This window comes from Xiphophorus couchianus, chromosome 8 (genome assembly GCF_001444195.1).
Source record: "Xiphophorus couchianus chromosome 8, X_couchianus-1.0, whole genome shotgun sequence".
NCBI lineage: Eukaryota > Metazoa > Chordata > Actinopteri > Cyprinodontiformes > Poeciliidae > Xiphophorus > Xiphophorus couchianus.
The window spans coordinates 19,443,174-19,459,526 of NC_040235.1; the positions used below are offsets into that span (position 1 = coordinate 19,443,174).

The 16,353-nt window shown below is 38.0% G+C and overlaps 1 protein-coding gene across 3 annotated transcripts in view; it reads left to right on the forward strand.

Moving 5' to 3' along the window:
* itga1 (integrin, alpha 1) overlaps window positions 1–16,353 on the forward strand; it is a 46,911-nt gene that overhangs the window by 11,898 nt on the left and 18,660 nt on the right. Inside the window, exons 2-6 of one of the 3 annotated variants that reach the window (XM_028025536.1) lie at window positions 5,643–5,725; window positions 6,155–6,275; window positions 10,064–10,173; window positions 13,643–13,731; window positions 14,827–14,941. In XM_028025536.1, the coding sequence (XP_027881337.1) occupies window positions 6,202–6,275; window positions 10,064–10,173; window positions 13,643–13,731; window positions 14,827–14,941 (388 nt within the window). In that variant the 5' untranslated portion in view covers window positions 5,643–5,725; window positions 6,155–6,201. Of the gene's footprint in view, window positions 1–5,642; window positions 5,726–6,154; window positions 6,276–10,063; window positions 10,174–10,691; window positions 10,694–13,642; window positions 13,732–14,826; window positions 14,942–16,353 lie in introns of those variants that run through there. The other 2 variants (XM_028025535.1, XM_028025537.1) reach the window with 2 other exon arrangements.

Here is a 16,353-nt window from a genome sequence, read left to right on the forward strand (position 1 = left end):
AGTCTTCCAATAAAGATTTATTCTAAATTTGAAAAAAAAACCCCCATATGATCGCATGCTAACGCATTAAAAGTTGTAGAGTGTACAAATTGATCATTTCAGCGGTGGCATTTTTGTCTAAGTAATTAAAGCGGACACGACTTTGACTTGATCACTGTTGTGTATAGATTTCTTTGGCTTTTGCTTTTTGTTACGCTAACATATTTCAAAATATTCTATCAACAACAACAAAAAACTCCGGGGAAAAGGCATTACATACTGAATATTGCACATTTTGTGCTTATTATTATACCTTACCTTAAGCCTTTCAAACAGCTGAAACAAAGATTGTTTTTGTTTTAAGCAATGAAAAGGCGTACGATAGGAGTCATCCTTTAGAGGGGCAGCACTGTCATGCTTTGTGCTCCATGCAGACTGAGGAAACTGAGACCACCTTGCGCTTTCTCTGAGAACTTCAAGCCTTAGGAAATTGGTTTAAATTTTAGTGTCTGACTTTTTAAAAACGTTAGTATACTTAACCACCCAGTATCTATCTTGTTCTAAATTATTGGTAAAAGATTGCCATGTGCAGTCATTTCAGCTCTTCATTTTGCCCTTTAAACCAACTCAACTATTGGTTAAACAGAACAATGCCTCTATTTGTATCATTGCTTAACACAAAATTGTGGAAACTTGACAACCAATAAAAGTCAGACTTAACAAGCCCTGTGTAAAGGGCAGAGAATGAAGGTTTAGGAGTGAGTGATGCAATGTTGTTCCTGGATGCCTACTGTGTAAAAACACAAGCAGCACCAGCTTTTTGTCTCCAGTAATGGTTTTCTGCTGTGCAGGAGCATGGAGAACTTTACAGAGATGCTGCTGCTGCTGCTGCTGTTTCCACTCACACTGTCAACTTGGGTTATTTATTCCGTCCTCCTCTGCTTGGAGACATTTACTCTGAAATTCTGAAGAATTCAGCCCCCTGTTTCCAGGTGCATACAAAGACATGAACACACCCACATTCATAACCCCTCATGTCCACTGCACACCCACGCACTGTCAGTTTGCCAGGATGCAGAGTCTGAGCTGACATCCAAAGGAGAAAATGAAGTCAATATGAGGAGATCAAAATCCTCTGAAACTCCGCATAATTATTCCCAAAGCGATTACACTAGAAAGTATTAATATAATCGCTGAAAACAACAACAACAACAACAAAAGAACATAAGGAAACTGTGTACCGGAGAAGCACTTGAGAAAGCATTAGAACTTAGATAACCAGGGGAGAACCAATAAAGATAAAAGAATAAAGGAGGAAATCTGGAACATATTTCAGTTTCATAAGTTTCATGGCTCGAAGCTGCCCCTGGTCATGCCAGATGTCCGTCTCCTGCCAGGACGTCTGTTGTTAAATGCCAGCAGATGGTGCAGAGAAGTTCCAGGTCCCACCCAAACCCCTTCTGACCTTATTCCTTCTCTGTGTGTCTAAAATGTTCATGTTTGTGAGCAAGTATAGATGTTTCCCCTTTTTAATTACAAACCACCTAGCTGCGTTAGATTATGTTACTCACACCTTCTTTACCACAGCTCATTGAGGATGAGTTTCAGGGTCCTTGATGCCTGTTTTCCAAAGGTGCTGATTTGGTAAGCTGTAAAGGCTGTTTATAGCTGGTTAGATGCTCTATAAATGAGCAGGTGTCAGTTAGATGTGTTTTTTTTTGTTTTTTTTTAACTGTAGCTGACTCAGGCTTTGAAGCCTACAGGTGCAGAGCTGGGTGACTTTTATGACTGGTGGGAAGTCTAAGAGACCAACAGGTGCTGACCAGTTCTGACCACGTGACCATGTCTGTGAAGCTTTAAAGAACAACAACACTGTTTAGTGCTTGAGTGGAGCTACCTTTGACTGTAGAAACGGGGTGGTCTGCAGAACAAGATGTTTTTGTTGAAACCTTCCAAACTCCTTCATGTAGAAGGAGCTTGGCTTAAAGCAGAACCCTTGTTACACATTTTGTTTTTCCCCGCTGAGCAAGAACAAGACTTTAAGGCAAATAAACAAACCAAAGATTATTGTTCTGACTCCTTAAATGCCTTTAACCTCATTACTTGCTATGAGTTCTGGCAGAAATATATTGATAAATGGGCATTGAATTATGTTTACGGCAGAAATATTACACCAATGTTTCTGCCTCTTCAGGCTGGTGGATCAATTGACTCGTTTTTCACTTCAACTGTTTGTAATTGATATATACTTAATCTACACACAGTGAGCACAGTGATGTTTAGTCAAATGTTCTAAAGTCACCATAATAATTGTCAGTCAATCAAGTGTATTTGTATAGTAGATTTCAGCAGCAAGGCCGTTACATGTGCTTTATGCAATAAAAACTTTGTTCCATCATATTGCTTTAAAATCTTGTATCTGCCAACTAATTTGTGTGATTGTGGTCAGACACGTTATTGTTAGAGTTTTTTCCTCCGCTAAGAAAATCTGTTACATTGTCTGAGAGGTTCTAATCAAAGATGCTGTAATATCCAACCTGTGACCACCAGATGACAACAAATTTAAAATAAAATATAATTCAAAAATAAATAAAAAAATCCAGAGCGTGGCTAAAGCAGTTCTGGGCAAAATATTCTCCAAAACCAATTGGAACTTGGGTTTTTCCTGAAGCCATTTCTCATTTTCTTTCAGCCAATCTTCACAGTGGAAGATCAGCTGATGGTGAGCATAATGTACAGTTGATGTAGAAAAAGGAAAAAAAAAAACAATAAAAGTCATCTCAGCTGTTGTCGTGGTTACTAGCACAGAAAGCGACAATGGGTATATGCAAATTTGGCCTGTTTGTCATTGTTTATAATAATCTTGGAGGCCCAATCAATATTTAAACACCACTTACAGAATAAAAAAAAAAAAAAAATTTTTCTGTAGAGACTTACTACTTTTATTTTCTATAATTAGTGCAAGACAAGCAGAAAGGCCGTGTTGGTGTGGACAGGGTATTTTTACGTACAGTACAGACCAAAAGTTTGGACACACTTTCTCATTAAATTCAATGAGAAAGTGTGTCCAAACTTTTGGTCTGTACACGCCCGCCCACACACCCCTTCACACATATGCTGAAGGTGGCATGCAGCTTAAAATATTTCCTCTTTTCTGTTGTCAGCATGTTGAGCTTTAGATGCTCTGTGTAGCTGCTTGACGCTCTGCTGTGGTGCAATCGAAACTGAGCTTATATGCACAACAAACCTGTTTTTTCAGCCCTTGAGACATAGGGCGATAGTTTGTGTAGACAGACTTGCATCTCAGAACCAGATCCTGCCCTCAAGGGTAAAAATTTAGATTTTCTTTTTGACGTGTCGTAACTTTTACCTAATTATTTTTAGTGTACATCAGACGTTTTCTCAGAAATTGAGGGTTGAATTATTTTTCCGACGAAGTTGCTCAATTTAAATGGCAAAAGCCATTTTGCTTCAAGACTGAGTTTAAAGAAAGAATAATGACACCATTTATGAACACGCTCATTAAACACATTCTTCTGTAAACATCCTGTTTAGCACATTAGCAAGTTTACATATAAGTACAAATGGAAATTACTGCTATATTGTAGCTTAGCTAGTGACCTAAAGTACAAAAAACAATTAGATAAATGGACATGTTTTTAGCCAAATTCTGAGACAATTTCCATTTTCAAACAGAAAAACTCCATTGTTGATTTCTCGGGCAGAGAATTACAAAAGCTGGTTTTAATTTAATTGGACATTGTGAGGTGGTACCAAGGACAACAAAATGAAAACGACAAGCACCTAAAGTGTGCCAGGGGACAGAGGACATTTTTCTGTAATTTACTTTTCAGGACAGCTCAACTGTGATTTGCACTTGAGCTCAGTGCTCAAAATGAAAAAAAGAGAAAGACCTGACTGGCCTGGAGCCATTTTAAATCAGCTAAATTAGCCGTGCGTCTTGCACTATCCATGTGTGTATGGATGTGTGCCTTGAGAGTTTAGGGGATCTCTGTAATTAAGTTAATAGGGACAGGAAATGGATCTCTGGGAGAGAGTCACAGAGGAAGAACAGAAATTATGGAGAGTGGAAATAGTGGAGATAATTCATCCTGGCAGAGATTCCTTCATGTAAAAACTGGGAATGGAGAAGGTACAATAGTATCTGAAATCTTTGTCATTGAGATCAATACGTTATGTTTTCAACTTTTCTGTTTGAGTGAGGAAGCCATAACACCAGAATTGCATATAATTCTAGGATCCTAAGTCACCTTGAACTATGATCTGGATTCTTGCACATGTTCTTTTCAATTGTGACAAGTCTTTTTTTTTTTTTAAATTAAAGTATGAAGTGCACTATGTCCTTTCACTGTAATTTAAAACAATGATCAGAATCAATTACCTGTCACATTTGGCCATGAAATTCACAAAAACATTCAGACTTCTATTTGATATTAATGGATCACCATTAATATTCACTCATTGTTATAAATATGATAGGACATAATAAATATCGAAATGAATGAAGATTAGCAGTTTATCTGAAAATATATCCTTAAGCATTAACATGAGCCAAGTTTCACCACATTTAAAACAAACTACATCCTCAGGGCTTCCTTGCTGTTGAGGATAATTCATGTTGGCACAATAACTATCATACCTAGAAAACAAATAGAATAGAATTACTCTTTATTGTCCCACACTTTCTGTGTAATGGCAACAAAGTGACAGCCTATAAATTCACACAAATATAAAAATGTCAAATATATGTTAAGAATATCATACTTTACAGCAAGGGCACAATTTCAAGATGAGATATGGTGTGGTTATTAAAAATGGCATACACCAATCCAAAAGACTGCTGATTGTTTGGGCAATAACGCACAGGAGTGTAAAATACAACTGATGTTAAACTGCAACCTGAAGCGTTTATGAACCTCAGGGTCTTTGTTTTCTGCAGATAACGTGGGTTTGTTGGTGTTTTTTAACCTTAGCTATTAGTGTCCAACAGAGTGGGTTGTATTCGAAGGTGAATTTGTGAACTGCGGTCGCTTTTGGAGGTTTTCCACCACGTTTCACAGGTTTGCTCAGAGACCCCCGGAGCAGACCTAATCTCCTGGAGGGACTATATTTCCACTTTTGCCTGGAAATGCCTTGGGATCCAACAAAATGTGCTTGAGAGAGAGAAACAGCTTCTTTGACTCTGTGGCTAGGATGAACCTTAATGTGTTGTTTTCTTTCTTTTTATCTTTAAAAAAGATTTATTTTCTTTTTAGAGTTTTTGCTAATTTTGTTCAGATCAGAGCAGTGAATCAACTGGCCAAACGGCCACCATCATCATGCTTCAAACTGCTGAAAAAGATATAATTACACTGATCCAGACATTACATCATACTTTTCTGCAGCTTTTGGGTCAAACGCATGAACAAAGGATCCCCATCAAAAGACAAACAGCTGCTTGTGTTTGTGTCTCCATGTATGTGGTCCGAGTTCTGCTTGTAATCCCCTTGTTCTTCCGCATCGTGCTGCTTCTTCACAAGTCTCAGAATTAAATCAGTTATCCTGGAGGAATTCACTGGCACAGTAAGCATAAAGAGTGTCATTGTAGCGGAGGCCCAAAGAAACATGGAGGGATTAAAATAGCGTCTCTGTGATATGTTCAGGCGGAGCCAGACAGAACAGAGGGCAGAGAAGAAGTCATTGTCCCGCACGTCCGCCTGAACTCTGACCAATGTGCTTCGCTCTGGTGTATGAAATTCCTCCAACCTCCTCCAGAATGATTGAATGTGGGCATAAGTATGAATGTGTGTGTGTGTCTGTTGGGTTTATCTGTATGGCTCTTGTCTCATAATTTCTTTGCTGCCATGTCTGAATGACGGCAGCATTTGACATTTGAATTTACAGTAGAATTTCTCCAACATAGTTATCTTGATTATTTTTCATTTCCGAGTCGCGTCTTTAGTGATTTAGAGACATGTCCTGTGAATGTTTATGACTGTCTGAAAGGAAAAAAAAAACAACTCGTGTACTTCTCCTCTTTCTAGATTTCAGTCAGTTTATTTAATATAAACTCACTGGAGAGCTCTGCAGTAGACTAAAATAACTAATTATGTCCTTCAGCTGTAAACTGTCTTATTACATCTGACCTTTTGTCTTCCTTTTTTTGTGCTTGCAGTGCTGCTGACATGTGTGTTGTCCTTCAACGTGGATCAGAAGAATGCTATGTCCTTCAGCGGTCCTCTGGATGACATGTTTGGCTACACTGTCCAGCAGTTTGAGAACAGCGAGGGGAAATGGTGAGCTTCATTTTTGAAAATCTTTACTTCTGTCCAAGATATCTTCAAAATCAACATGCAACTCTGGCTATCTTAATCTCCTTGTTATTATTATAATTTCCTCACGAAGCACATTAAATAATGACAATGTTTTTTTTAACAGTACTTAAAAAGACCAGTAACACTTTATTTGAAGACTGACTATCACAAACATTACATAACACCTGTCATGAATATGAAGAAGTCTTTATGAATGTTTGACTGTTGTCATAAAGTGTCATTTGCCAAATGACACTTTTAATGTAAAGTTGCTTTAAAAATTGCATTAAAAGTCCATTAAAAGTGCCAACTTTGCATTAAAGTGTCATTACTTACCAAATAATTCAAAGTTGGCACTTTTAATACGCTTTTAATACAGCTTTTAAAGCAGCTTTGCATTAAAAGTGTCATTATTTACCGAATGACACTTCATGTCAACAGTCATAAACCTTCATAAAGAGTCCTCCGTGTTTATGACAGGTGTTACGACATATTTATGAAGGTGTCATATCAGTCTTATGCACACCCCTTCAAATAAAGTGTTACCAGAAGACTTTTAAATTCTTCTGTAAATTTTAATAAAGCAATTAATTATAGAAACCACCAAAGTAGGAGAGAGTGAACAACATGGTGAGCTTATAAGAGATTACAGAGGCCTTCAGAAAGAAGGTTCCAGGAGATTATGATTCTAATGAGGGATTTAAGGAGATCTCAAAAGAATTTGAAATCAGCCATTCAAATATGTGGCAACTGGAGGATGTTCAAAACTGCCAACAAGCCCGGGTCTGGCCAGTGAATTAGCACTGAAAGAAAACTGAAAGATGATAAAATCTCACAAAGACTGAATGTTGTTAATAAAAAAATGATGCAAGCACTGTTGAGGTGGAAATTGCTTATTCAGGTGAGGGCTTACAAAACCTGCCAACAGGTCAGAGTAAAAGTACTTCCAGAGTACTTTTACTCTGCTTTTATCTTGCTTTTATACCAAGAAAAAGGGTTCATAAACATATGAGAGACAGTCTGGCTCCCTTGCAGCTACAGAAAACAACATCTCCAGGACAGCTAACCTTGGGTGTGTATCTGAGTCCTGTTCATTCGGTGAAAGTTCAGAAGCATTAAAACCAAAACATAACGTGACGTGACTATCAGATTAATAAAGCCATCAGATATTACCCTGTAATAAAATCTGGCACCACAGTGAGAAGGCCACATGAAGTTTGGAGGTCTGAAGCAATTGGCTGTGCAGAAAGTTGGTGACCTCGGTGCACCATGTGCCTCAGTGTCCCCGATCATGTAATTTTATACATTGGTGGCCTTGGAAATGATTGGAACACCTGGATTTAATTATCTGCTAGGTGACACAATATTCTTTGTAAAATAGAGTATTTATTTAAAAAAGAAGATTGAATGCAATTATCACATAATGCTTAGTAGAGTTGCCTGACTAAAGTTCAAGGTGTTCTGATGTAGCCTATTTGATGAGATTTGTTTTATAGTGAAAAAAAGTTTTTTTTTGTGTGTGTGGATCTATTTTTCCTCTTTACTGTCACATTAGATGCTGTAGCAAAATAAAATAACATTTTAAGCCCACTTCGCCCTTCCATAGTTGCAAAGTGCAAGAAGTTAGTATTAAACTCCAAATACATGTCCTGAAATCCACTGAAGAGATGGCGTTAATAGTTTAATGTACTCTAAAAGGTATTTCTTTGAATTATACTCATTGTTAGAGGAACTATTGATACCAATCAAGAATAACTTTATAAAAATCTAAAAAAAAAGAAAAGACATTGATCATTAGTAAGACTAAGACAAAAATGACCTGTTTTCATATTATTTCGCCTTTAAGCTACTGTTTCAGGAGTTAGTCTTTTTTTTTTTTTCTTGTAGGAAATATATTGAATCTGTAATACATTAATGGTAGGGAACAGCAGTTCTGATGGTCTGAATTATTCCTGTTGCTCTGTTATTGTTCTATAATCTTGAGAAATGATTTATTTTGAGGAACTGAAGGGGATCTGTGCAAAAAATGCTGAGGCAGAGCATTTTATTTCACCAGGGTAATTCCCTAATTTCATTTATTTAAATTCTTAAATGGCTAAGGACGTAAAATACTCTCATTAACGTGCATAAATAAGTGAGAGGGAGCACCACAGCTGCTGCTGTAATAGGAATTCTTGCCTTTATTGACTAAAATCATAAATTGCTCAGTATATTCAGTGTTTTTACAGGCTGGTCCTCACAACCAGCCTGTAAATACACTGAAACCAAACATCCCTGACTGCCTGCTGCATTAACTTGTGAACACACTTTTAAAGCCTTGTTAATACTCATTAGTGTGTTTGGTTTTGGTTTCTTCTTTCTATACCTCATCTTTAGTTACGCCGGGCTTTACTGGTTCAGATTGCTTCTTTCCAACCTTTTGCAAAGCCACATTTGATCTCAGATTAGTCGTACCTGGTTCTGTTGCACAACACGGAGCTCGATAAAGCTCATGTGATATAAGTTACTCTAATTCACTCACTGCTAATCGGTGGAGTAAGCTGTGACTATAACCATGTTATTTTGATTTTAAGCCATCGGGAAGAGAATCAGTCAAAGTCCCAGTGAAAAGAAATTGAACCCTGAAAGAAAAAACAGGGTTAAAGAGTGCAGACGTGAGAGACGCTGGATGGATGATTGAGACGAGAACTGCAGACTTTGTGTTTAACAAACTTCACAATCACATGGTGATTTAGCACAAATATTGCCACGACTGGGAGGCGACTAACTAGCTTCAGATGTAGCCACCAGTTCTCCTCCCTCGGTGGTGTTGAAAACTAAAACATCCGCACAAATGCAGCATGATGTGGCATGATCATAATTCAGTGTGCTGCATCTTTGGTTCGCCATGAGTTTCATATTGTTCACGGGTGTTGCAATAAATCTTAGGAATATGTTGCATTGCTTTTGAGTCAACCAAAAAAAATGTTGCAGGAAAGTTTCAGGAACACTTTTTTCTTGTTCCTGCAGAAATTTGATGTCGGCAAATAAGCCAAAGCTGACCCAAAAGATTGTTTGAAACATTTTTCATGTCATAATTGTTCACTCGGCATGTGCTAACAGCTGGACTTAAAGAATACCTGCGGAGTGGCGTAAAACATTATGTCGCGGTGTTTCTCTTGTTGTTGCGTGTTTTAAATGACCCCATTAGAGTCGAGGAATGTTAATAAGCCTAAGTGTTCAGAGGAAGGCAGATGACCGCCTGTTTTTAGCATCAGTTTACTGACGGGGTGGCAGGATTTCGTGTAACACCCACACACACGTATCGTTGACACAGTTGGGCACCTTGACCTTAAATAGCAGAAACAGGCGCTCAGAAAGAGCAGCACTGCTCTGTCCAGCAAACAGCTGCAGCATTTTAACTGAATTTAGTGATGTAAAAACTAAATGGAATGATTTTTCTTTTATTAACTTAATGTGATAATACAGTTAATTAACAGAAGTCACTTGGGCCAATCATGATAAGCTCTAACAGCTTTCCAAGTCAAGCCGACCCTAATATTTATGCTTAATTTAACAATAAAAGTATAATTATAATTATTCCAGGTTTAAACTATTGTTAATAGCTGTGGACCGCACAGTAAGTCCTTTAAACCTGCCAACTCCAAATTGCTGTAATAGTACTTGTGTTCTGTTTATTTTCATGATTGTAAAAATCATCATGTTTTCCTGTTGCTGTTGGCTGTAGTTTCACTCGGCCAACAGTCTCATTTTTTGTTTCTTTTCCTCAGGGTTCTGATTGGATCGCCGCATTCAGGCCAGCCTGCTAAAAGGACAGGAGATGTTTACAAATGTCCTGTTGGACGGGGGGACAATACCTGCATCAAACTGGAGCTGCCAAGTAAGAATAATATATTTTTGCATTTAGGTTATTTATGCAATAAAAAGGTACATAAAGCTATGAGCGGTACTAGGAGCCGTCAGGGGCTAGGGCCCCTTTAGAACTTTTTCTGGCCCCTGGCATAGCTCCTGTACGGAAGAGATGATACTAAATTAATTAATTTTATAGTTTTTAAAGGTAAAGTTTTAGAACTGCTAAAATTTGCCATAATACTTTTCCTTAAGTTGAAAGTTTGAATGAGATGCCATTAAGCCAAGTTGTTTTCTGAATTTGTGGGGTATGACCCTAATCCCTAACCCTCCACCTATTGCTGTGCACTGCTGGTCAGTCAGCTGAAAGAATCTTATACTGGCCAATGCCTATAGGCTGTATGTTCACAATGGCTAAAAAAAAATGGTAAATGTTCTGTACTTGTATAGCACTTTGTCTAGTCCAAAACGCTTCACGCGATTCACAGATTCACACACTGATAGTGGCGAGCCATATTGTACCCACAGCTGCCCTGGGCAGACTGACAGAAGTCATACAATTTATGCCACCATCAGGCAATTTTTACATGAATTGTTGTAGGCTTGGCTATTTCATATTATCTTAATATGTCTTTAAACTTTCCTCAGTACTATAACAGTAATTTGTAAGTGAGCGAGTGTAAGAGTGTAATTATTTTTAGGAGTAATAAATGAAAAACCTACAGTTCTTAAATTGCATTTGAACCCATTGTATGAGGTCTACATTGAGTCACATGATAACCACAGATTATGCTGCCTTATAAAAGGATTTGGTTTGATTTAATAAAGATGTTTGTTTCTACCTCAAGGCTAAGCATTTTTAAAGACAATAAAAATCAGTTAGTTGTTAAAACAAATCTCTGTTGTACATAAACTTCCATGGATTTGAAAACGACTTGAGTGAACCAAATTACGTTTAGATTAAAAGATAAAGGAAACATCTCAAATTCTTAACTAAAATGAGCTTTGGGCTTTTTCCTGTTTCTGGTCTTTATCCCTTGTTCATCAAATAACATCCACTACTTCCTTCTCTGAAATTGTTTGTACCAATCTATTAAAAACAATTGGTAAGTAAATACAATGTTTGTATGCTCATTAACTTTCTGACACTTAATCATTTGGCTCTTCTAGTATGCGATACCTTAAAATATTCTGCTTAGAGTAACTGCTAACCTGATTGGGTTTTGACTGGAGAGCGATGCTACATGTGAACAGGAAGACGGATGATAAACAAGGTTGTAATGTTTCATCCTTCCAAGTTATCATAATTGTGCAGATAAACGAGACTTATCTGCTCCACAACACGCAACAAAGCCTTTTCAAGTTGTCCGTCTTTGTGTTGACATCTGTAGAGAGAGGGCGAGGAGCTGCACATTGGAACCGGTCACTAAAGTGGCTCAGGTCTCTGATCAGTAACTCAGACATGCTTATTTATTAAAAACTCAATCAATCGGAATTGAATTAGCTTTGCACTTTCCAATCAGACTAATCATAGACAAACTTGGATTTCCCCCCCCTTATATTTTATATATATTATAAACTGAGCTTTATTTGAAAGTGATCGTGACGCATCAACCACAACTTGGATCTCTGTTGATATTTCTTCAGCATGCCTGTTCCATCACCATGAGCTGTCAGTCAGTCTGTCGCTCTGAGCGTTTTTACTAATGACACAGAGCAGCCCCACTTTGCCAGCTCCGTCTCCACATTGGGTTTACAGTTTTCCCAGCACAGACAATAAAGCCCAAACCATAATGAGTAAGGTTAAACTGTGCGGTTGACGTGTTGTAATCTTGAACCACCCTTCCATCCAAACAGTGAAATTGGAAAGTGGTTTTGCCACGATCATTATGCGTGATGAAATGCTGCCAAGAAGTCACCCGACATCCATGTTTTTAGACAGACTTGATTCTGGTATGTTTAAAAAGGTGATTTATGGTGTGTATATAGGATAGAATAGAATAATTATGTAGGTTATTTGTGCATACATGCATAGATAACTAGTCGGAACATTATTAATGCCTTATCACGAGTTCTGTCTATGATACATTCTTTCTCTATCCCACTTATAATTGGGGACATTCAAAAAAGCGAGGAAATTCTGTATACACATGAGAATTATTGACATATTATAAAATATTATATTTATTATTAAGTACACCAAAGTCTATTTCCTAAATCAAAATGTGTAAAAGAGACAAAAAAACAAAACAAAAAACAAATACAAAAAACAAATACTAACTCCTCTAATCTGCTACAGGGATTTATAGGGGGAACATTTTCTGAAGAGCAAACTAGGCTTTCAAAATATTATCTAAGATGATTAAAGGTTTAATCTCTACTGAAGGTTTTCTGCTTGCTTTAAAGTTCACTGAAAGGGTTCTGCCACCTGGACATGATGTTACCAACAGCAGAAAACCACTTCAGCTGAACACACAGAGGACATTACATGCAGCCTGGATCTTAATGTGTCACATCCTAACAAATTTCTAGAACCACAGTCCCATAAACCCCAGATTGGTTTGATGGGAAAATTCATCATCATTTCATAAGTCATTTTACTTGTTATTGAATAAAATCATCTGTTTATCGGTATGTCTGTTGAGCATTTATTGTGTGTTCAACTAAATGTCTTACTTTAGTACAGTTTGTAACAACATCACCTATGGTTGTATTAGTATGTTCTCCATCGGTAAGAATATTTCACAGCCTGTTTAAGACTGATTTGTTGTCTTTTTCTGATTGTTATCAGGCTGGCGGCACAGCATCCACCTTCCTCTGCTCTCCTTCTTGTTGCATGTGCACATATGATGAGCCACAGGATGTGAATCAGTGCCGTTAATCATCCAAGATAATTAGGAATATAGGAACAGATGACTGATAAATAGATTTGTCATCCTTTTGTTTACCATGTTGTCCAATCCAAAGTATTCTCCATGTAATTTACTTTTGCTCTTTGGAATAAACTGAGGGATATTAAAGAAAGGCAGGATGCATATTTCTTATGAAAATCCCCTCCTGGGGAGCATCATTCAGAGTTAAATGGCATGTAAATGTGTTTGTGAGAGTATGTGAATCCCTCTGAAGAGAAAAAAAAAAAATCAGATCCAGATCATTCCCGAGTCAAGGAATTAGTTGCTAATTTTAGCCACATGTTGTGATTGCTTAATGATTCGATCCCCTCACCCCACACCCCAGAACTTTTCCTTCCTACATCATCATCTGTTTTAACAGCAATAAGCTACACTTAGAGGGACATCGTGGCAAAGAGCTAACATAAACAGTGTTTAAGCATATACATCGGTGACTATTATGTCTGCTGAACAGACAGAAGTTGTCTTCCTGTGGGAAAATCCAGGAGAGGAATTTGTTCAGCTGTTCGTTTTCTGTGCTGAGTTCTGTTTGTCTCGTTCTGTTTATTCACTCAGCTTTTTTTTCTTGCTTTTTTTGCTCTTTTTCAGAAAACACAACTGTTCCCAACTTGCATGAAGTAAAGGAAAACATGACCATGGGAACCACCCTGGTGACCAATCCCACTGGAGGATTTATGGTAAGCAGGAAGTGTACATCTTCCACACAAAAGACTAAAATAATTTTATTTCCTCCTATGAACTGTATAAATTGGCCCTTGAATGGCACAGTTTGCTCTATATTCCTCACGGAGACGCGCTGTCCTGGGAATGTAATGTGAAACTGTAAACCAACTGTACAGATGAAGAAATATTGGAACGTGTTGTGTAGAAGTGGAAAGCACTTTATTTAAGCTCATGATGAGATTGACGAGGCATAAAAACCTCAAGCGTGTAGATGGGTATTTACAAAGTGCATAATTTGCAGTGGGCTTATCTTAATAAAATAAAGAAGTAGTGAAAACAAATTTGTTTGTTTTAAATAAACACAAGATTAGATTTCAGGGGCAGAATGAAGGTTTATAAGACATTTTAAATGTCACCCTTACTATTTTTGAAGTGTTTGTTAAATAGTTTGTAATTGGACAGAAATTTGAAGTGGGTGTGTTTTTTTTTTTTTACACTGACGAATTCTGCAGCACGAGATGAACTATGAGGACTTCCCAGCAGCTTTGGTGGTATTGAAGTATGAAATGTCCCAGTCAGAAGGAATGATTTACTTGTTCTTGAGTTAAAAAAAACAACATATTTTTCTATTCTTATGAAGTATTTATAGGCTTTCGGCAGTCATTAAGCTGAACTTCATAAGTTCACAGAACGGTGAAATAATTGTAGATCTCTTGTACAACTCAAATATTGAATATGCCACGGGGATCAAGAACATTTTGGAATATTTATCAGAATTAGACAACTGTAAAATGATCGTTAATTATATTTTAAACATTTTTGTGTACTTTTAGACCCCTGCATCTTCACTTGCTCTCTGTCTGACCCTCTTTTTTTTGTGTGTGTTGTTGAGAATTTTCCGGCACTTCAACACAGCCTCTGTTTAGTCCTCCATTTGAGTACTTCTTTCCTCTGGGGATCCTTGCTTTTGCTCTCCAGTAGCCCTGAACCTCCTTTCACCCGTAACCTCCTACTGATGGAAATGATAACCAGTCGTAGCCCTGTGAGATCCTCTCCTTCACTGTCTGAGTTTATTTTTGTGTGTGTTTGTGTGACTCTTGTCCCCACAGGCGTGTGGTCCTCAGTATGGCTACATGTGCGGCCAGCAGCAGTACATCTCAGGAGTTTGTGCAAACGTCAGCCCGTCATTCCAGATCCTCAACTCCATAGCTCCCGGAGTGCAAAGTACGCCGCTCGCCTGAGTAACACGCAGCTGCCCTGCACAGAACATGACGCGTCTGTACAAATTATCTGAGCAGGATAAGCGATAAGAAGTATCTACCGATCATAGCGGTACCACCCAAGACCCCGGCGTCAAACTCACCCTCCCTTACCAGGAGAGGAAGATTAGAGCATTCTTCTTTAATGTAAACTTGTCTGCTACCTCGTATTCCTCTCTGACTTGGCCCAGCCCAACACTTCTGCTGCATTGTATGCCCAAGTTAGGAGACAGTTTACTGCACTATGTTTCCCTGGAAGGAAACAACCAGGGGAAAAAAAGCGTAGCGTAAACAGAGTCCAGTCACAGCTTCTATCTGTTTGTCAGATTCTTTCAGGATCATTTTTCTTGCTATTCTTTTACTAGAAACAAATATATGGATGAAACATGTAGTGTTTAAATGAAAGGAATAGATCCTTTCATTACCGCTCTAGAGCATTCCTGTTATTTTTACAGGTTGACCTCTACATTTGTGATTTCAATGTGATTTATCAAGAACCTTTTAGCGAAAGTTGTGCATATTATTCACGTAACCAGAAAATTTTGCCTTAAATGTTTGACACAGCAGCTTAAAGATGAGAACTGCATGATCCACAAAATTCATGTGCAAAATTCATTATATTTAATATGTCACAAAACATTCTTCCGAAATTGACATGCGAATTACATAAACTTATTGGTTGTTTAAAAAAAAAAAAAAAACAAATATTGTTTTCTGACAATTTGAGCTTTGTAGTGCGGCAAATTATCCTTCTGGAGTCAGCCACCAGAAGACTGGTGCAGCCCTAAAGTGATGGAGATCATTAGCAATAATACTCAGGTTGAGATTTAGACAATGCATTGCCCACTTTCATGTCTTTTATGCCAAATTCTATACTATCCAAATGTTTTAGCTGAAATCATTAGATTCAGGTGGGCCAGTGGAGCAGCCAATGTTTTTCCAATCTACTATCATCCATCTTTCATGAGTGTGTGGTATTCTGTTGCTGTTGTCCATTTGCTTCAAGGCTGCAGCAAGGTATTTGTTGCCTTTCTATAATCTCTGCCGAGTCTGTCCATTCTCCTGGATGTTTACTCGTTTTTGAATCGGTCTCAATTATTCTCAAAAATTCTCAATTTCTGGGGCGTGCCGTGGTGGCGTAGTGGTTAGCACAACTCGTATTTGGAGGCCTTGAGTCCTCGACGCAGCCGTCGCGGGTTCGACTCCCGGACCCAACGACATTTGCCGCATGTCTTCCCCCCTCTCCTTCCCCGCCTCCTATCAGCCCACTATCATATATGGGACACTAGAGCCCACTAAAAGAGGGGTAAAAAAAAATAAATAAATTCTCAGTTTCTGAAGTATTTAAGACTTGAGTGCTGGGGTCAAAGTCACTTT